General features: G+C 38.1%; 1 protein-coding gene across 1 annotated transcript in view; it reads left to right on the top strand.

Moving 5' to 3' along the window:
• Nucleotides 1-16,945, top strand: part of CUBN (cubilin) — a 256,784-nt gene that overhangs the window by 177,567 nt on the left and 62,272 nt on the right. The window contains exons 47-54 of the mRNA XM_016213239.2: nt 272-412; nt 1,782-1,963; nt 6,299-6,470; nt 7,702-7,908; nt 9,647-9,796; nt 11,712-11,833; nt 12,373-12,598; nt 14,072-14,259. Coding sequence (XP_016068725.2) covers nt 272-412; nt 1,782-1,963; nt 6,299-6,470; nt 7,702-7,908; nt 9,647-9,796; nt 11,712-11,833; nt 12,373-12,598; nt 14,072-14,259 — 1,388 coding nt within the window. The remainder of the gene's footprint in view (nt 1-271; nt 413-1,781; nt 1,964-6,298; nt 6,471-7,701; nt 7,909-9,646; nt 9,797-11,711; nt 11,834-12,372; nt 12,599-14,071; nt 14,260-16,945) is intronic.

The following is a 16,945-nucleotide window of genomic DNA, read 5'->3' as shown; positions in this document are numbered from 1 at the left end:
TCCTCACTGTGCTGAGGTACCTTCACTCTAATTGATTGCCATTTTTGCTACAGTTCATATATTTGAATATATTGATTTTTATTCATGTTTATCCTGCTTCTTTTGACAGAGGTTATCATTTCTTCATAGACAGGGTCTTAACCTTTTATTATTTTCTTCATATGTGCAGAACACCTCCAGTAGAGGTTAAATAAAATCAATCACCTGGCCACATATGTATTTGACTTATTTACATATGTATTTGACTTATTTACTTCTTTGACTATCACAGGAAATGTACTGGGCAGATACTGTGGAAACATCATTCCTGACAGCATAGACACTTCTGGCAATGTCGCCGTGGTCAGGTTTGTCACAGATGGCTCTCTTACTGCCTCAGGATTCAGACTACGGTTTGAATCCAGTTTGGAAGGTAAGTTCAGGGATTTGTGTAAAATATATATATTTATTGAGCACCTACACTGGATAGACACTCTGCTAGGCACTGACGTTATATCAGTTGGGGGTGGGAACATGACCCCTGTCATCTTGGACCTTACAGCTTAGTGGTGAGGCAGACATCAAATAGTCACAGCGAAAAGTGACAAACCACAACTGTGATCAGTGCTACAAGGGAAGGGAACTAGCACTGGGAGAGATGTAAGGGGAAGGGAGCTGTACTATATTACTCATCTGAAGGACGCCAGCCCATTAGTCCTACTCAGAATGTGCATTCCAAATTCCCTGAAGAACTCAGGTAAAATGATGATCTTGTCTGGAAAAAAAAAGGATTTTTTTGGCTCTGATTTTCCTGGCTCTAAGATTACTACATTTATTGGTCTCTCATATTTCTTGGGCCATGATGATGAAATGCTGTGAATTATCACCCATGGAAACAAAGATTAAGTATTAATAGGAAGTGAATACGAATGTTTTGTATAAGTCCTCACATACCTATTGTTATGTCAACTGATGCTTGTTGGCGTCAATTCAGTGTCAGCAGGAATCTTCAATTTGGGGCGCAGTGAAGAGGAAACTTTATGAGTACAGAACAGCTCAGCTGTGATACAACATAGCTGTGAAAACAGCATGGCTGGGAGGCCACTCTGGGGCGAGGCAGCTCCTGGGCCAGGGGCCTCTGGCTGGCCAGCTCTGCACCAGTCGGCTCTGGCCTACACTGGTCTGCTCCCCTCTACTCTAGTAAGACATCCCAGGTTTCGGCTTCAGCTGAGGAAACTGTGGTCCCAGAGCCAGGGGGAAGCTGATTTAAATAGACAAAAGTCCCCACTCCTGGCCCCTGATTGGTCTGTCCTCATGCAAATGAGGACTCCAAATTTTCACAGTTTGATTGGTCCACAAGGCACTGTCCTGATTGGTCAGAATGGAGCCACTCTGATTGGTGGTGAAGAAGCTGATGGAGATTGAACTGTGCAGTTCTGACTGGATGGGGAAAGCCTCAGTCCTATTGGTTGAAATAGGATTCCAGGAACTTTATAAAGGCTGGCTCACATGGCAGAAACAGTGCAGGAGGGCAGTTCAGTGCAAGCTCCTCCCTGGTTTGCAGTTTTCAAGAGAGGCACCTGTGTAGAAATGGCTGCTAGACTTTGTTTTTCAAATTTGAGCCCAGTTAGCTGCCAAGAGCCCTTCTTAGTAAGCATCTTCTTTCTCAGGGTCCACATAAATAAGAGCAATGATTTTGTCTAGTGTGAGAATGAAAAAATATAATAATAATGTTGAGAACATTCTTTATAGAAGGGGTCAATTTGGTTTCATTGGAAGTTTACTTGTTTTTCTCCCTTCAGGATGTGGTGGGGATCTACAGGGCCCTACTGGAACATTTACTTCTCCCAGCTACCCTAACCCAAACCCCCATGGCCGGGTCTGTGAGTGGAGAATCACTGTGCAGGAAGGAAAGCAGGTCACCCTAACTTTTAACAACCTGAGGCTGGAAGCTCATCCATCCTGCAACAGCGAGAGTGTGACAGTAAGTGTCCCGTGCAGTCAGGGATGTTATATTCCATTGGTTAAGGAGTTTATTGGCTCATAAATCATAGTCAGAAAACTAGGTCAGGAATATCCCCATTGTGCAACTGAATCTCAGACAAATTCTAAGTATTTTAGATAGGACAAATTCTCACTAGACTGCCACAATAGTTGTAAAAGCTGTTTTAAGAGGCTGTTGTCATAGCACACATCAGGGTCATAGGTAGGATAAATTTTAAGAGCAAAATAGGGTAAACAGAGAAATTAAGCCTATGAGTAGCACATGGCTAAATGGGACCAGAGACACAGAGCAACCCACCACCAAAAGTTTTAAACAGATGAATGTCCTGCATGACACTGTTCTATGCAGAGATACTGAGTGACTCATCTGAGAGACCATGGCTGCTTGTCCTCTGTGTTGCCGAGCTCAAATGCTCTGAAATGCACCCTCAGCATTTTCACCTTCCCTTAGCAGGAGACAGAAGTGAGATCCATGAGTGTGAAGAAGATTGTTCATTGTGAAATGACAGATCTATATGCATATATACTGTATTGATTGCAGAGTAATATTAGTATATTTTCCTGACCAGCTTGTCTTTTCTTTAGGCTCTCTTACCTCAGTAAATAACAATTCCAAACTCTTGATTGCTCAGGTCAACCTTGATGTCTGTTTTGGAGTCGTTTCTCTCACACTATATTATATCCATAAGCAAGTACCATTGGCTGTATCTTTTAAAAAGATCCAGAGTCTAACTACCTTTCATCATATCCACTATTACCACCATCACCACTCGGATTTATTTTCATAACTTCCACCCCTGTCTCCCTGCATTCTCAACACAGTAGCCAGTGTGATGGGTTTAAGTGTAAGTATTGTGTTGCTCTCATTGAAAACCCCCTAATGGAAAATCCCAAATCCTCACCTTGGCCCACTGGCCCTACATTATTTTCTGCCTCTTCCTTTCCTATCTCTGTACCTTATCTCACACTCTCTTTCCCTTTAGCTCACTAGGATCCAGCCAGCCACACACTGGCCTCTCTTGAGTTCATTGCATATGCTGAGACCCATCCTCCCACCCCCCAACCCACTTCACATGCACTGTGACCTTTGTCTAGATGACTTCCTACTTCACCCTTTCACTTCACTGAGATCTCTGCTCAAATTACTTGATCTATGAGGCCTTCCTCAAGCACCCCACATTAAATAGACCTCATCTTGGCTTCGCCCTTTCCCTACATTATTGGTTTCACAGCACTTCAGACCAGCTGACACTCCACATATTTATTTGTTTGCCTGCTCCCCCAACTAGTTGCGAGCTCCATTAGGACATGCACGTGGCCTCCTTCAGTGCTGAATGCCCAGTGCCTGGCACTTAAGGACAACTACTGTTGAGTGAATAAATAGTAGGAGTACTATCATTATTCTTTTTAAAAGCAAGAGGCTTTTGTTTTCTATTCTTATTGTCTACTGTTGGGTAGTGAGTTTCAAAAGTATGAAACATCTTCATAGGTTACTACCACTTTTTATTACCCTAAAATGATCATATTCAAGCTTACAATTTTGCCAAGTTCTAATATCTGAAGGAAAAAAATTAAGTACTCCCACTATACCATATATTGATGCATTTTCTTTTCTTGGCAATGGATAATATTATGTAATTATAAAAACGTGACATAAATTCACTTGTATACTACTTTTCATCTATCTTTCTGATTATAAATACAATGGATGCTTATTGACCAAAATTAAGAGAGTTCAGAAAAGTCCTTGGAATTCTACACACTGGTTAGCATTTTGATGTATATGCTGTCTTTTCCCCTTTGAAATGGTTTCCATAGTTGAGATCAAATTGAATATAATGATTATTAAGAATCTTACCAGCAAAATATCCACATGCCCTATAGGAAAGATAACATGAAGAATTCTAGCTTTGGAACTCAAATAATTACCAAAAAAAAGTGATAGCGATGGCCACAAATGCTGAATTATGTCTTCTCATTTCCCCATCTCCGAATCACATATGCCAAAGGCATCCACTTTCAACTTTTTTAGCTACTACTTGAGGAATTTCTGTCATTATTTAAAAATAATATTCCTATTCTGCTACTTTTTTATTTTTGGATCTTAGGCATTATCTATCTACCTCCAGCTATGGACGGTGAGGATTTAGCTCCCTTCACAAACCAGCCCCTACCACCACCACAAAGGCACACGCCACATACTCCCCCGACTTCCTCCCAAAATACTTATGTCACAGATTTTGTTTAAACTGTTATTTAATGTTTACATAACCATGATCATGTAAACATCATTTGCAACAAAGCCAGGTATTGTTCTCTGATAGCGTTTGTTTTTGTTTTTTCACGTAATAATAATAACACCTTTTTTACATTTTCTTGGTTTTCTATGCATCTATCACTAATTCTTCCACACACTTTCCATTCCAGACACACTTTCCACCCTGCCTTATATAACAGAGCACGTCTATTATTTCCATTCATTTTCCTTAGCAATATCCTTCCTTGAGCCTTTGTTCATCAGCCCCACGCCTGATGCCAGCTGTCATGCTGACATTTCCCTTCACCAAATTTCCAAGTCCCTTTTTCCCCCCCTGGGCTGGATACCCGGCTGTATGATATGAGCACTTCCCTTTCTTGGTTAGTTTTCTCTGTTTGGTGAGGCATACGCTCTTGCAGCTTCTTAGGGAAGTGAAGATGAGTGACAAAATTTTGAGACTGTGTATACATAGAATTGTACTTGGAAAAAATATCCTCGGGTTAGGATTAACAGAAATTAAACTTTAGTCTTATTCTTTGAATATGTCATATATTTTTAAATATATATGTTCAATATACATATATATGTTCATATACATATATGAATATATTAATCATAATTTTGAAGCATTTTGCTTTTTATGTGGTCAATTTCCTTTCAGTTCCTGTTTTCCATTTATATGTATTTGTCTCTGCCTTTGACATTAGATGTTTCCCTAAATGTCTGATATTTAAGAATGAAGTACTAAACGCCTGATTGGAAGCTCTGTGTGCATGGCTGGGGCTGTCAACTTGTGGGCTTCATGGGAGGTGACAAGGGGAGAGAGGACTACTTAATCATAGGAGGTTACAGATGTCATATCTATAGGTCTTTTCTCCTGGGGAGGTTAAAACTCCAATAAAGAAACACTTTCAGAATTAATTTCTGAATTTTTAGTATGATGTCCACATTCTTTTCCTTTGCAACATATTTTTATAGGTTTGATGTTTGTTTCGTTTGCTCTTCACTCTACTTCAAACAAGGGGGTGTGGGTTTTCCTTTGCTCACCCTTTATTTATTTGAGAAATTCTCAGAAAGAAAGGAAAAAAGGAAGGAAGGAAGGAAGGAGGGAGGGAGGGAGGGAGGGAGGGAGGGAGGGAGGGAGGGAGGGAGGGAGGGAGGGAGGGAGGGAGGGAGGAGCTAAATTTAACAATCAATTATAGTAAATAGAAGAGCTTATACCTTTTGTGATGGAGTACTTTCTCTTTCTCCATAGCTCTTAGTGTCATACTCTGATACATTATTTCTAATTATGAGCTATTCAAATAAAAAAAAAAGGGGGGGCATGTCAAATAATCACTCATTCAATTACTGTTTAGTTACTTCTGGATCGTCCTTGAACTGTGAAAACCAGGCATGCTAAAACATTCACTTGTTTTTGTACAGAAGCGAAATCATACTTTGCCAATTATTATAACTATGTGCATAGCTAGAGTTACTGTTTAATATTTTGGAGTCAACGATACTCTAATCTGCCTTTTAAAATTCAAATTAGTAAGAGAATTGAAGCTTGAATCTAGTAGTAATTAGGAAAGAACAATTGATATTGAGATTGGCTTTTTAAATTACTTTTCAAGGCATTTTAACCTATTTGGTTACATACTTTCCATCATCAGAGAGTAAAATGTAAGCCTTCCTTTTAAATATCAAAGGTCTGATGCACTGTTAAGAAAAAACTGCCCATAGGTGGACTCTAGTGCATGCATGTTGGCATATCTACTTTACATTTAGAGCACGGTTTCCTGTTGCAAAGAGTACAGCAGTTTTTCATTTGTCACCACATGGCAGGCGGGCACTACTGCTATATTTTCATTTAGTGAAATGACCCGGAGGCCACAAGATGTGCTCTGGGTAACATGGTGGTTTGTGGCACTGGGCTAGGAGCCCGTATTGTTAAGTAATTCATCTTAGCACAGGGTTTCCTTAGAAGGAAGTATGTCTGGACTGGGAATATAACCTCCTAGGAAATGCTCAGTAAGATGGACTGTGTATCTAAAGGTTAAACTGTTTTTCTAACAGGTATTCAATGGCATTAGAAGTAACTCACCCCAGCTCGGGAAGCTGTGTAGCAGTGTGAATATAAGTGATGAGATCAGATCTTCAGGAAATACAATGAAAGTCATTTATTTCACCGATGGATCCAGGCCATATGGAGGCTTCACTGCTTCCTACACATCCAGTGAAGATGCGGGTAATATAGGGTGTTATAAATGCCTATGCATTGCCACAGCTACTGCCAACAGTAGTGATTAAAGTTACACCTAGGATCTTCAACATAAGACAGACACGCATTGCCCGGCCGGGCGGGCATGGCTCAGCGTTGAGCGTTGACCTAAGATCCAGGTGATCGGGGTTCGATTCGCACATGCCCAGGTTGTGGGCTCGAGGCAGCTGATCAATGACTCTCTCATCATTGATGTTTCTATCTCTCCCTCTCCTTTCCTCTCTCTGAAATCAATGAAGACATATTTAAAAAAAAAAAAAAAGACGACATGCATAACCAAATAGAAAACCCAGATTGAAAAAAAAAAAAATTCTTTTGGTTTTGGGAAGAAGGCTGCCACTGTGAATTAAAACTTTAACAAATGCTATTAGAAGAGGTGCTAGCTCAGTTTCATGCAATGTCGCCGTTAGAGTTGGTTTCCAGTTCTGTAGTCCTCTGTTATTCTTTCATGCTGAGAGGACATATACCTCTAAGAAGGTAATTCCTTTCCAGAAAGTAACTACATTAATTTCAGACAGATTTTATTGTTTCTTAGTCATTCATCCTTACACACATTTCCAGTGTAAATGAATGAGGGGTTCACATTTGACATAGAGTATTTAAAAATTAAGCAACAAATGGCCTTTCTATTCTAAATATCCTCCTTTCTGGATTGATGTTATTATCTAAGAGGTTTTAAATTTAGGAAAGTTTAAACTAAATATTAAAAAAAAATTGATATTTTATTGATATGCAGAGTATTTTCTATTCAAAAGGAAAAATTTATTGGCACAGTAATGTTATATGATCTGTTTGATCCAATTAAATTCTTGGATACAGTGGAGAATTGCTAATTAGAAGCCATTGGGACCACTTTATATTTCAATATTCCTCTAAATTAAGTATTATGAACAGTAGGCCCAAAATTAGGAGATATCAATACACAGCCAAATGCCACCCACTTATCCTTCACCTACAGGGAAATAAAGAAGTTGCTTATTTTTGCACAAAATATGTTTTAAACCCACAGGAACTTCTTCCAAAGTTTGCATGCATGAGCCAGCCCTTTACCCACAACCTGGACTTCGTCTAGGAAAAAGAATGGAAACAGTAAAAATGTTGCTGCTGTTATTTTACTGATTGTTCCTATATTGTTTGTGTCTTCTGTCATGGCATGAATTTTACTGCTACTTTCTCTGTTGCCTTTTGTTTTTTTTAGTGTGTGGCGGGTCCCTTACAAATTCCCCTGAAGGAAACTTTACTTCTCCTGGCTACAATGGAGTCAGCAATTACTCAAGAAACCTAAACTGTGAATGGACTCTCAGCAATCCAAATCAGGGAAATTCATCTATTTACATTCATTTTGTGAATTTTTACCTAGAAAGTCACCAAGACTGCCAATTTGATGTCTTAGAGTTCCGAGTGGGTGAGTTCAATCTAAGACCATGTTCTCCCATTTATCTACAGTATTTTTCTGATGCCCAGAGACCACCAGTGATGAAAGGAGTCAGATGGCTGTAATATACGCACGTAGGATTTAAAAGAATGTTGGTCAGACAAAGCTGTAATTCTGTGTGTGCCCAGCTAAGGAACACATGCCCTATGAGCAGTGAGAGAGATGAGTCAGTGTTTATAACCAGATCATATGTCTCAATTGATGAGAGATTCTGGTTTGTTTTCACTCTTATTGGGTTCAGGTGGCCCCTTCAACTGTAATCTTGAGTCTTCAACTCAAGACTCCCCAGAGACTGGAACATAACATGGTCAGTGTCAGTGGATTACTGAATTTACAGGATTCACGAAAGTGGCTGTGGAATTTTACTTAGGCCTTAGAAGTCAAAAGAAGTTTTGAAATGCACCAGATGGAGAGGCACATGGAAGCTATGTGAGGAATCGTCCCCAGAGCCATCAAGCTTGTCGCTGATGTCATGATAGAAAGGGACTGAGGTGTACTTGGTAAACCATAATTCTCTTAAGAATGTTTAAGTACCCTCATTCGTGAAAGATGAGTCCATTTGAGTCCTTTCCTGTAGTCAGGGCATAGATTATCCATTGGCACTCTTTTCCTGGTAAAAAAAAAAACAAAGAGAAGGGAAGTAACATTTTAGACCATCTGTGCTGTCCAAGGTTCACCAAATCCCATGTTATTGCAAAATCTAAAGGAAAAGAGGCTGAAAGCAGCAAAAGCTAATGTAGTTTGCTGATGGCGATGTTCTGGGGCAACTTTAAGAATCAGTGATGGGAGGACAGTTTTCTAGAAGGAATATTAGGTAAAGTCTATGGTCACAGACCAACTACCTCGGCAGGAGAGCCGTCTGGGCTCCCTGAGATAGACCAACCTAGAGAGGGCTTGAGAGAGATGGAAGCCGTAGTTTGAGAATGTTCTCCATGTGATTCTGGTAAACCCTCACCACCGCCACCTGGCTGAAAACCACTGCCTTATAGAATCAAATAAAGCAGCTGTATATCTGTTAAATGCAACCTTCTCTCTGCTTCCTCACTTTAGAGACAGTTAAAATTCTATCTTTTGTTGACTTATAAGATCAGTGTTGCTGTTTGACTAAAAAAAGAGAGAGCAGATAAGTGTGAGCTCTGCAGATGCACTGTAAATGTTAGTCAAATTACTGTGAAAAGTAACCTTCATAAAAATATTCAGCTCCAAATATGATAGTTCTTGGCCCGAGTACTAATACCATTTATTTTAGTTGATTAAATACAGTGAAGAAATCATTAAAATATTAAGTACTTATCACTTTTATCTTGATAATGTATTTTGTCACTGTTGGCATTATATTTCTTACTTCCTAAAAAAGAGGCACAACCTAAAGTTTTTTTTAAATTAGTACCATTTCTATTTAGATATGCTAAAATAATTATGAAAACACAAATTGGAAAAAAATGGCACCTATATTAGAGAAAGAGGCCCATAAAAAAAAAAAAAAAAAAAAGGCATTTTAAAAAATGTTATCCTGCTGGAGGGACTCTTTCTTTTGCAGTTGACAGAGATGGAGAGGACATTTTTGAAATGTCTGTTTTTAAAGAAGAATTTAAACGTGTCAGTGAATACCTTGAAATTATTTTTATTATTGATTCCTACTGAATTCACTGATTATATTTCTTAAAAGCAGTATAAATAATGGCACTTGGTGTGTTATTTTGTTCAGGTGATGCTGATGGGCCTCTGATATGGAGACTTTGTGGACCTGTAGCATCTACAGTGCCACTGGTAATACCTTATCCTCAGGTATGGATACACTTTGTCACCAATGAACGTGTAGAACATATTGGATTCCATGCAGAGTATTTCTTTACAGGTAAGACTTCTGATTAAGCTCTCAAACTCTGGCAATAAGATAGTAGATACAATTTTTATAATATTTTCTGTAAAGAGCTCATATACAGGGTGTCCCCAAAACTGTATACATACTTTAACAGCTGATAGCTCAATTTTGAAAATGAAATGTATTTTAATAAATGCTGCCTTTATAATTATTCAAGTGTGTGTATACATTTTGGGCGGGACATCCTATATATTTTGTTAGATTTATTTCTAGGTTGCAATTGGTTTCATTGCCAATGTCAACAAGACATTCTAAATTACATTTTCTGATTGGTTGTTGCTGATATCTAGGAATTTTTTAATTTTTTTACATTGATCTTTAGCCCAGAGACCTTGCTATACTTTCATTAGTTTTAGTAGTTTGTCCATAATTATTTTTGTTTTTTCTACGTAAATAATATCTTCTGCAAATGACAGTGCTTATTTTCTTGTATTATTTCAATAACTAAACCATCATCATAATTTTTAATGGAAGAGATGATAGCATCTTGTTTTGACCTTAACGTCAATGCCTATGACATTTCATTGTTAAATATACTGGTTACTCTTGGATTTTAAAAAAAACTCATCAGAATAAAGAAAGTCCCTTAAATCCTTAGTGTATGAAAATTTGTTTGCCTCTTTTTTGTTACTGTGAATGGGTATTAAATTTTATCAAATAATTTTTCTGCATCTATTTAGATGATCCTATTTTTCCTCCTCTAACGTGTTAATGTGATAAATTATATTGAAATACTTTTGTCTTGTTAAATCATTCTTTGATTTCCAGGATTAACCTTGGTTGGTCATGATGTATGTTTTGAACATATTACTGAATATTATTTGCTAATGTTTTGTGTTGGATTCGCATCTGTGACATTCATTTTGCACCTGAAAATTTCACCCAAGACGGGCAGGACTACTCCATGCTGCTTCTTTGGGCCACTGAAGTTTTTCTAGTTCCTTTTCACTAACATGGCAGTCCTTTTAGACCCCCAACTTTATGTAACATCCTCAACTCCAGTCCTTGGTTTTGTGGAGGTCCAAGGCCATATGTTCTCCTTCTTTCTGGTCATCAAAACCTTAGACCCCAATCCCTGGGGCCCACGTCTTGGTTCTGTATCCTCTCAGACAAATATACTTTCCTTTTGAGATTACCCCTCAGAATCTGAGTACACTTACTGTTTGTTGATTTTGGAAATCTCCTTTCTTTCCATTATGTCTGGATATGAATCAAAATATGTTTTGGTGATAGTTTTATCTAACATCTTTTGTGTTATAATCAATTGGTTGATTGGGAGGAGTGACATTGATTATCTACACAATCAACCATCTTGTCAGATTATTTTTCTTTATTAGATTGAAAGAAAGGAGTCAGACTTCAGGAGGCAGTATTATTTGTATGAAACATCATACCATACTATGCTTTATAAATTTATCTGCACTTGCACTTGCTATGCTAACGTATACTTTAATAACTGACTACAGACATATGTGTTTATTATCAAGTGACAAAGTCTTTTGTTATGGTACTAATTATATTCTTCCAGCTTATAATTTATTTTCGCTGGAGTAGTTTTTTTCAGGAGAGGCATTGTTATTTACTTTGTCCCTAGTACATTTACTCTCAGTTATACACACATCTATTTAGTCTCCGTTTATGGTAGAGATTATCTTCTTTTTGCTTCATACTAAACTTGAACCTATTTCCACTATGTGACTATATACCATTCTGTGTATTTCTAATCTTGCACCCAGTTTTACTTTGCTTTTATCCAATTTCACAAATTTATTCATTTATTGTATTTTTAAATCATAAAATATGACACCTTTAAGTATTACTTACCTTGGATTTGCAGGGCTTGGGTTTTTTTCCCATCTTATTTAGAAGGTTACAAATCTAATTTCAGACTGTGGTGGAATACAGATAGGTGAGAGTGGAGTGATCACAAGCCCCAACTATCCAGCCTTATATGACAGCCTGACCCACTGTGCTTGGTTGTTGGAAGCTCCCCAAGGCCATACCCTCACTGTGAGTTCTGATGACTGAGTAAATTACTTTTGAAACTGTGGAACTACAATATCATGTCCTGTGTGGGAACAGAGTTCTTTTACTAAGCAAATATTAGGTTTTTGATCTTGCAGTCAAATCATTTTCTCCCTAAAAGTCTCCATTAGAGTATATACATTGACATCTGTAAGTGTACAATTAATGAATGATGGGCTTTTTCAAGCATTGGAGAAGCTATATGTAGAAGATAACTCTGCGTCCAGGAGAGAGGTGTATTCATGTTCTTGATATGATTTGCCATCCCAGCCCAGGGGACTGAGGAGCTCCCCCTAATGACTCCAGTTTGGAGAGAAATATCCCTTCTCACAATTTCTAAGAGAAACTCCAATAAGGAAAAAGAGAGGAGGAGGGTAGGGGAGAATTAAATAAGAGACATAAATATAAAATTGTATAAATTAAAACAAAATAAAACAATATGTGGGGACCTTATCTAACTCTATGTAGATAAACTCACTTATAAAATAATAAGAGTGCCTCATTATTTCTTTTCTCTCCTGCAGCTTACATTTAGTGACTTTGATATCGAAAACCATTTAACCTGTTCTTGGGACTCTGTCACTGTCAAGAATGGTGGTTCTCCTGGATCGCCCATAATAGGACAGTATTGTGGGAGTTCAAACCCCAGTCCAATCCAGTCTGGTTCTAACCAGCTGGTGGTGATTTTTAACTCAGACCATTCGGTGCAAAATGGTGGATTTTATGCTACATGGAGCACGCAAACTTTAGGTAAAAGAAACATTCTCTGCGCTTACTGTCTTTTTTCACTGAGTTATTTAAAAAATTTAATAACTAATCCAACAAGTATATATTTTGTACCTACTCTCTGAGGACTCAATTCTAAATGTATCATCTCGTGTAGCAACCCTGTGAGGAAGACAAAATACCATTACACATTTTATTCCATTTCGCACATGCGGAAATTTAGGATACATGGGTTAATCATTTGCCAAGGTCATGTAAATAATAATCACTAGAGTCAAGATTTGAATAAAGACAGTGGAGCCAGAAACTTGGATCTTAACACTTTGCAGTTCTGCCTCCATAGCCACAGAATCATAAGTAATAGAATAGATGTGTTGGAATTACATGTAATTTAACATATTTGGAGCCTGGAGGAGGACCTTTGAATGGTGAGCCGGTGGCAGGAAGATCAGTGGTGACCTCATGAAGAGCCTGAGCTCCCACAGTACCTTTTAAGCAGTGGGGAGCCACTGAAGAGTGCTGAGCTGCAAAATAACAGGATAAGATTTGTGATTTAAGAATGAATGCTCTGCCTGTAGTGCATGGCAAATAATCGCACATTTGATTTCAAAGGATGGAACTTTTGTGCATATAAAGTATGAACTTCATGGAAATTCCCAGAAAATATAAGAACTTGCTGTGGAGACTTTAGTCAGGATTTCTTTAAAGACTTGCAATGTCACACACACTGGACAATTCTTTCCAGGAGAGTCAGTTATCATGATCTTTATGAATGAGTCAGATTTTCCCTCATTAAGCCACTGGTTGCTGTTGAAGTCAGAGGGGAGTTTTAGATGAACCACTGATTTTTCCAAGGGTTTGAAAGCAATAGATTCAGGGAGTACTCTTTAATTTGACTTCATTCTGTCTTGAATTCATACTTTTTTCTTCTGTCATATTTTAAGTATGTATTTCAATAATATAAAATAATTCTAGATTTTTGTTTATGTCAATCCATATAATTTATTTCCGTCTGTCAGTGTTTTAATATGAATGAATCATGGTGCTTAATGGAAGAATTAAATCATTTGCTCTAGTCCTGTGTGTTAGAGTAAAATTACAAATGAGTAGACTTGTATTCTCATGTGTTCGTGATAAAAAGTTCAGAATTTGGGATTGCTGGGCCACAAATATTACATAGCCTCAGGGGACTAAAACATACTGATATTGTTTGAAGACAGGATAGAAGTCCATCCTCGTTATGACAAGGATTAGAGTTCTCAGTCGAGCTCACGGAGCTGTGACAAAACAGTAACAGCTGGGGCTTCCTGTGCACTCAATGCACTTTACATTTATTAAATGTTCTTGTTGTATACCTGCCCCAAAGCCCAGTGACTCATACGTAAGGAAAGACGAACTGAAATCTCATATTTAGAAATGTCTTCTCTAGAAGTCTTGGGTTATCAACATTGTTCTTTTCCTCGCAAAGTAATGACTTTCTCCATGACACTTTTTAAGGTTGTGGTGGAATTCTTCACTCAGATAACGGTACAATCAAATCCCCTCACTGGCCTCAGAATTTTCCCGAGAACAGCAGATGTTCCTGGACAGTCATTACTCACGAAAGTAATCACTTGGAGCTTCGCTTTGACAACAACTTCCTAATCCCCAGTGGCGATGGACAGTGTCAGAACAGCTTTGTGAAGGTGAGTGGGCCTGTTTATTTATTTGAAGCAGAACTGGTTTTGTGAACATAAACATTTAGAATAGAAATGACTCATTGCATCTCAAAGTAAGAAAAGGACAATTTTTCTACTTGGATTTCTTGCATTAAAAAGTGAGAAATCTTGCTCTGGCCAGGTGGCTCAGTTGGTTGGAGTGTTGTCCCGTCCACCAAAAGATTGCAGGTTCGATCCCTGGTCAGGGTGCGTATGGGAGGCAACCGAGTGATGTTTCTGTCACACACCAATGTTTCTCTCTTTTTCCCTTCCTCCCTCTCTAAAAATCGACGAAAGCAGGGGAGATTTTTTAAAAAGTGAAAAATCTCAACTATTAGGAGTTAAACTTTGAACCACAACACATATTGTCATGTGACTTTTTGTTTGCTACTACATGGAAAAAATAACTTAAGGGATTCTTTTTTGGCCTTCTTAAATTCTCATGAGCATTAATGGTTCTTCTTTTCTGTAAAAACTAAAGAGAGAAGCCAGATTTGTTTGTTTTATTTCTTAGTTTCCTCTCTCTCTCTCTTTCTCTCCCTCTCCCTCTCCCTAATAGATCCTGTGGGATAGAATGAATGTAAGGCTGCATTACAGGCAGCATTTAAAGTATGCCATAAAAATTACAGAAGCCTAGAGAGGTGGCTAATGCAGCCTTCTCCTTGGCCTTAAGAGCCCACAAGCTGAAAAGACCACGAGGAAGGCCCATGTAAAATCGTGACAGTGAGGCAGTCAATAGCTGTCTTACAAATACTGCTCATGTGGCACTGACCTCACTTTTCATTGACTTATGACCATGATGACTGTATTATAAATTCATTCCATCTGTGCTCTTTTTCATCTTATAGGTTTTATCTCTAATAGGCTATGCCTTTAGTGGAAAGGACAGAAGCCTTAAGTTCACATTAGCCTGCACTCTATTCATATCTCTTGCATTTACCACCTGCATGTTCCTCTGTGAGCTAATTAAACATTTGAGCTTTTAGTTACTCAACCATAAAATAAAGAGAACAAATCCCACTTTAATAGGATTGTTTTAAGCATTAGAGGTAATAATATGATATAATAACATAGTGTTCAGTATTTGCAATATAACAGCACCTAATAAACAAACGTGACTTTTATTGTTAATATTATTATTACGCCATCTCTCAAATTATGTTTTATATCTGATTGATCTGTGCTTACTGTTTCGGTAAAAAAATCCCATGCTTATATAAAATACTTACATAATAAAATGCATTTAATATACACTTTTCCTAATTGCTTTTTTCATGAAATGAATGAACTTTCTCTCTCTCTCATGGACTGAATCAACAGCTAATGTATAGATGTAAGACTTTAAAGTTCTTTAATTCTAAGAATGGATCTCAAAAGTTACTTAGGCCCATGTTCCTTCTGGATGGAATGGGAGTCCCTCTGACATCAGGCCAAGCCAACACCCCAGCAGGTGGGGTCCAGTCAGAGCCCTGCTCAAACTAAGTGGCCTGGGGAAGTGCTCTTTTTCCCTGCTGACCTGAGACTCCTATTTCTGACAAGGAATATAAAAGTTGTTGGGCAGAACCAGCAAGAAGAACCCACCTACAGCAAGCAAACTTAAACCTCACACCTTATACAAAAATTAACTCAAAGTAGACCATAGACTGAAATGTAAAATATATAGCTATGAACTTTCTTGGGGAAAAAGAGCAGAAGGGCTTCAGGATCTAGAGATAGGTGGAAAGCTCTTAGACTAAACATAAAATGAATGATCCATAAAAAGAAAAAATAATAAATTCTGTCTCACCAAAATAAAAAATATTTTTGTTTGTGAATGCCTCTCTGAAGAGGTTGATAAATAGGCTCCAGACTGGGAGTAAAGATTCACAAAGCACATATCTGACAACAGATTACAGTTTAGAATATACACAGGACTCTCAAACCCAATAGTAAAAATACAAAATTTCAATTAGAATATGAGCAAAAGATATGAACAGATATTTCACCAAAGATGATATACAGATGGTAAATAAACATATGGAAAGACGTTCAACATCACTAGCTGCTAGGGAAAAGGTAAATGAGAACCACCATCAGATATTGCTGCACACCTCTCAAAATGGCTAAAATAAAAACAGTGACAAAACACCCGAGTCCTGGCAAGGATGTGGAAAGCTGCATCACTTATCCATTGCAAGTGGGAACATAAAATGGTACAGCCACTCTGAAAAACAGCTTGGTCGTTTCTGATACAACTAAACATGCACTTACCATAAGATCCAGCAATTTCACTTTGGGCATTTATCCCAGAGTAATGCAAACTATGTTTACATAAAAACCCGTCTATCCATGTTCATAGCAGCTTTATTTGGAATAGGCCCAACCTAGAATCAGTGCAAATGCCCCTCAACAGTTGAATAGTTAAACGAACTCAAGGACATACACACCATGGAATACAACTCCTCCATTACAACAAACTATGGACGGACTGACACTTCAGACAAGTCACCGGGAAGGTTCGCCAAGTGAAAAAAGCCAATCTCAAAGGGTCACATAATCTGTTGTTCCATTTATATAATGTTTTGCAAATGGCAATATTTTAGGAATGGAGGCCATACAGTCAGAGGTTAGAGAGCCAGGGGTGTGGAAGTCAATCGTGTGGTTATAAAAGGGCAACTCTAGGGACCCTCGTGGT

Source organism: Miniopterus natalensis, chromosome 1 (genome assembly GCF_054644295.1).
Source record: "Miniopterus natalensis isolate mMinNat1 chromosome 1, mMinNat1.hap1, whole genome shotgun sequence".
In the NCBI taxonomy this organism is placed as follows: domain Eukaryota; kingdom Metazoa; phylum Chordata; class Mammalia; order Chiroptera; family Miniopteridae; genus Miniopterus; species Miniopterus natalensis.
This window is presented reverse-complemented; position numbering and strand designations above follow the sequence as displayed.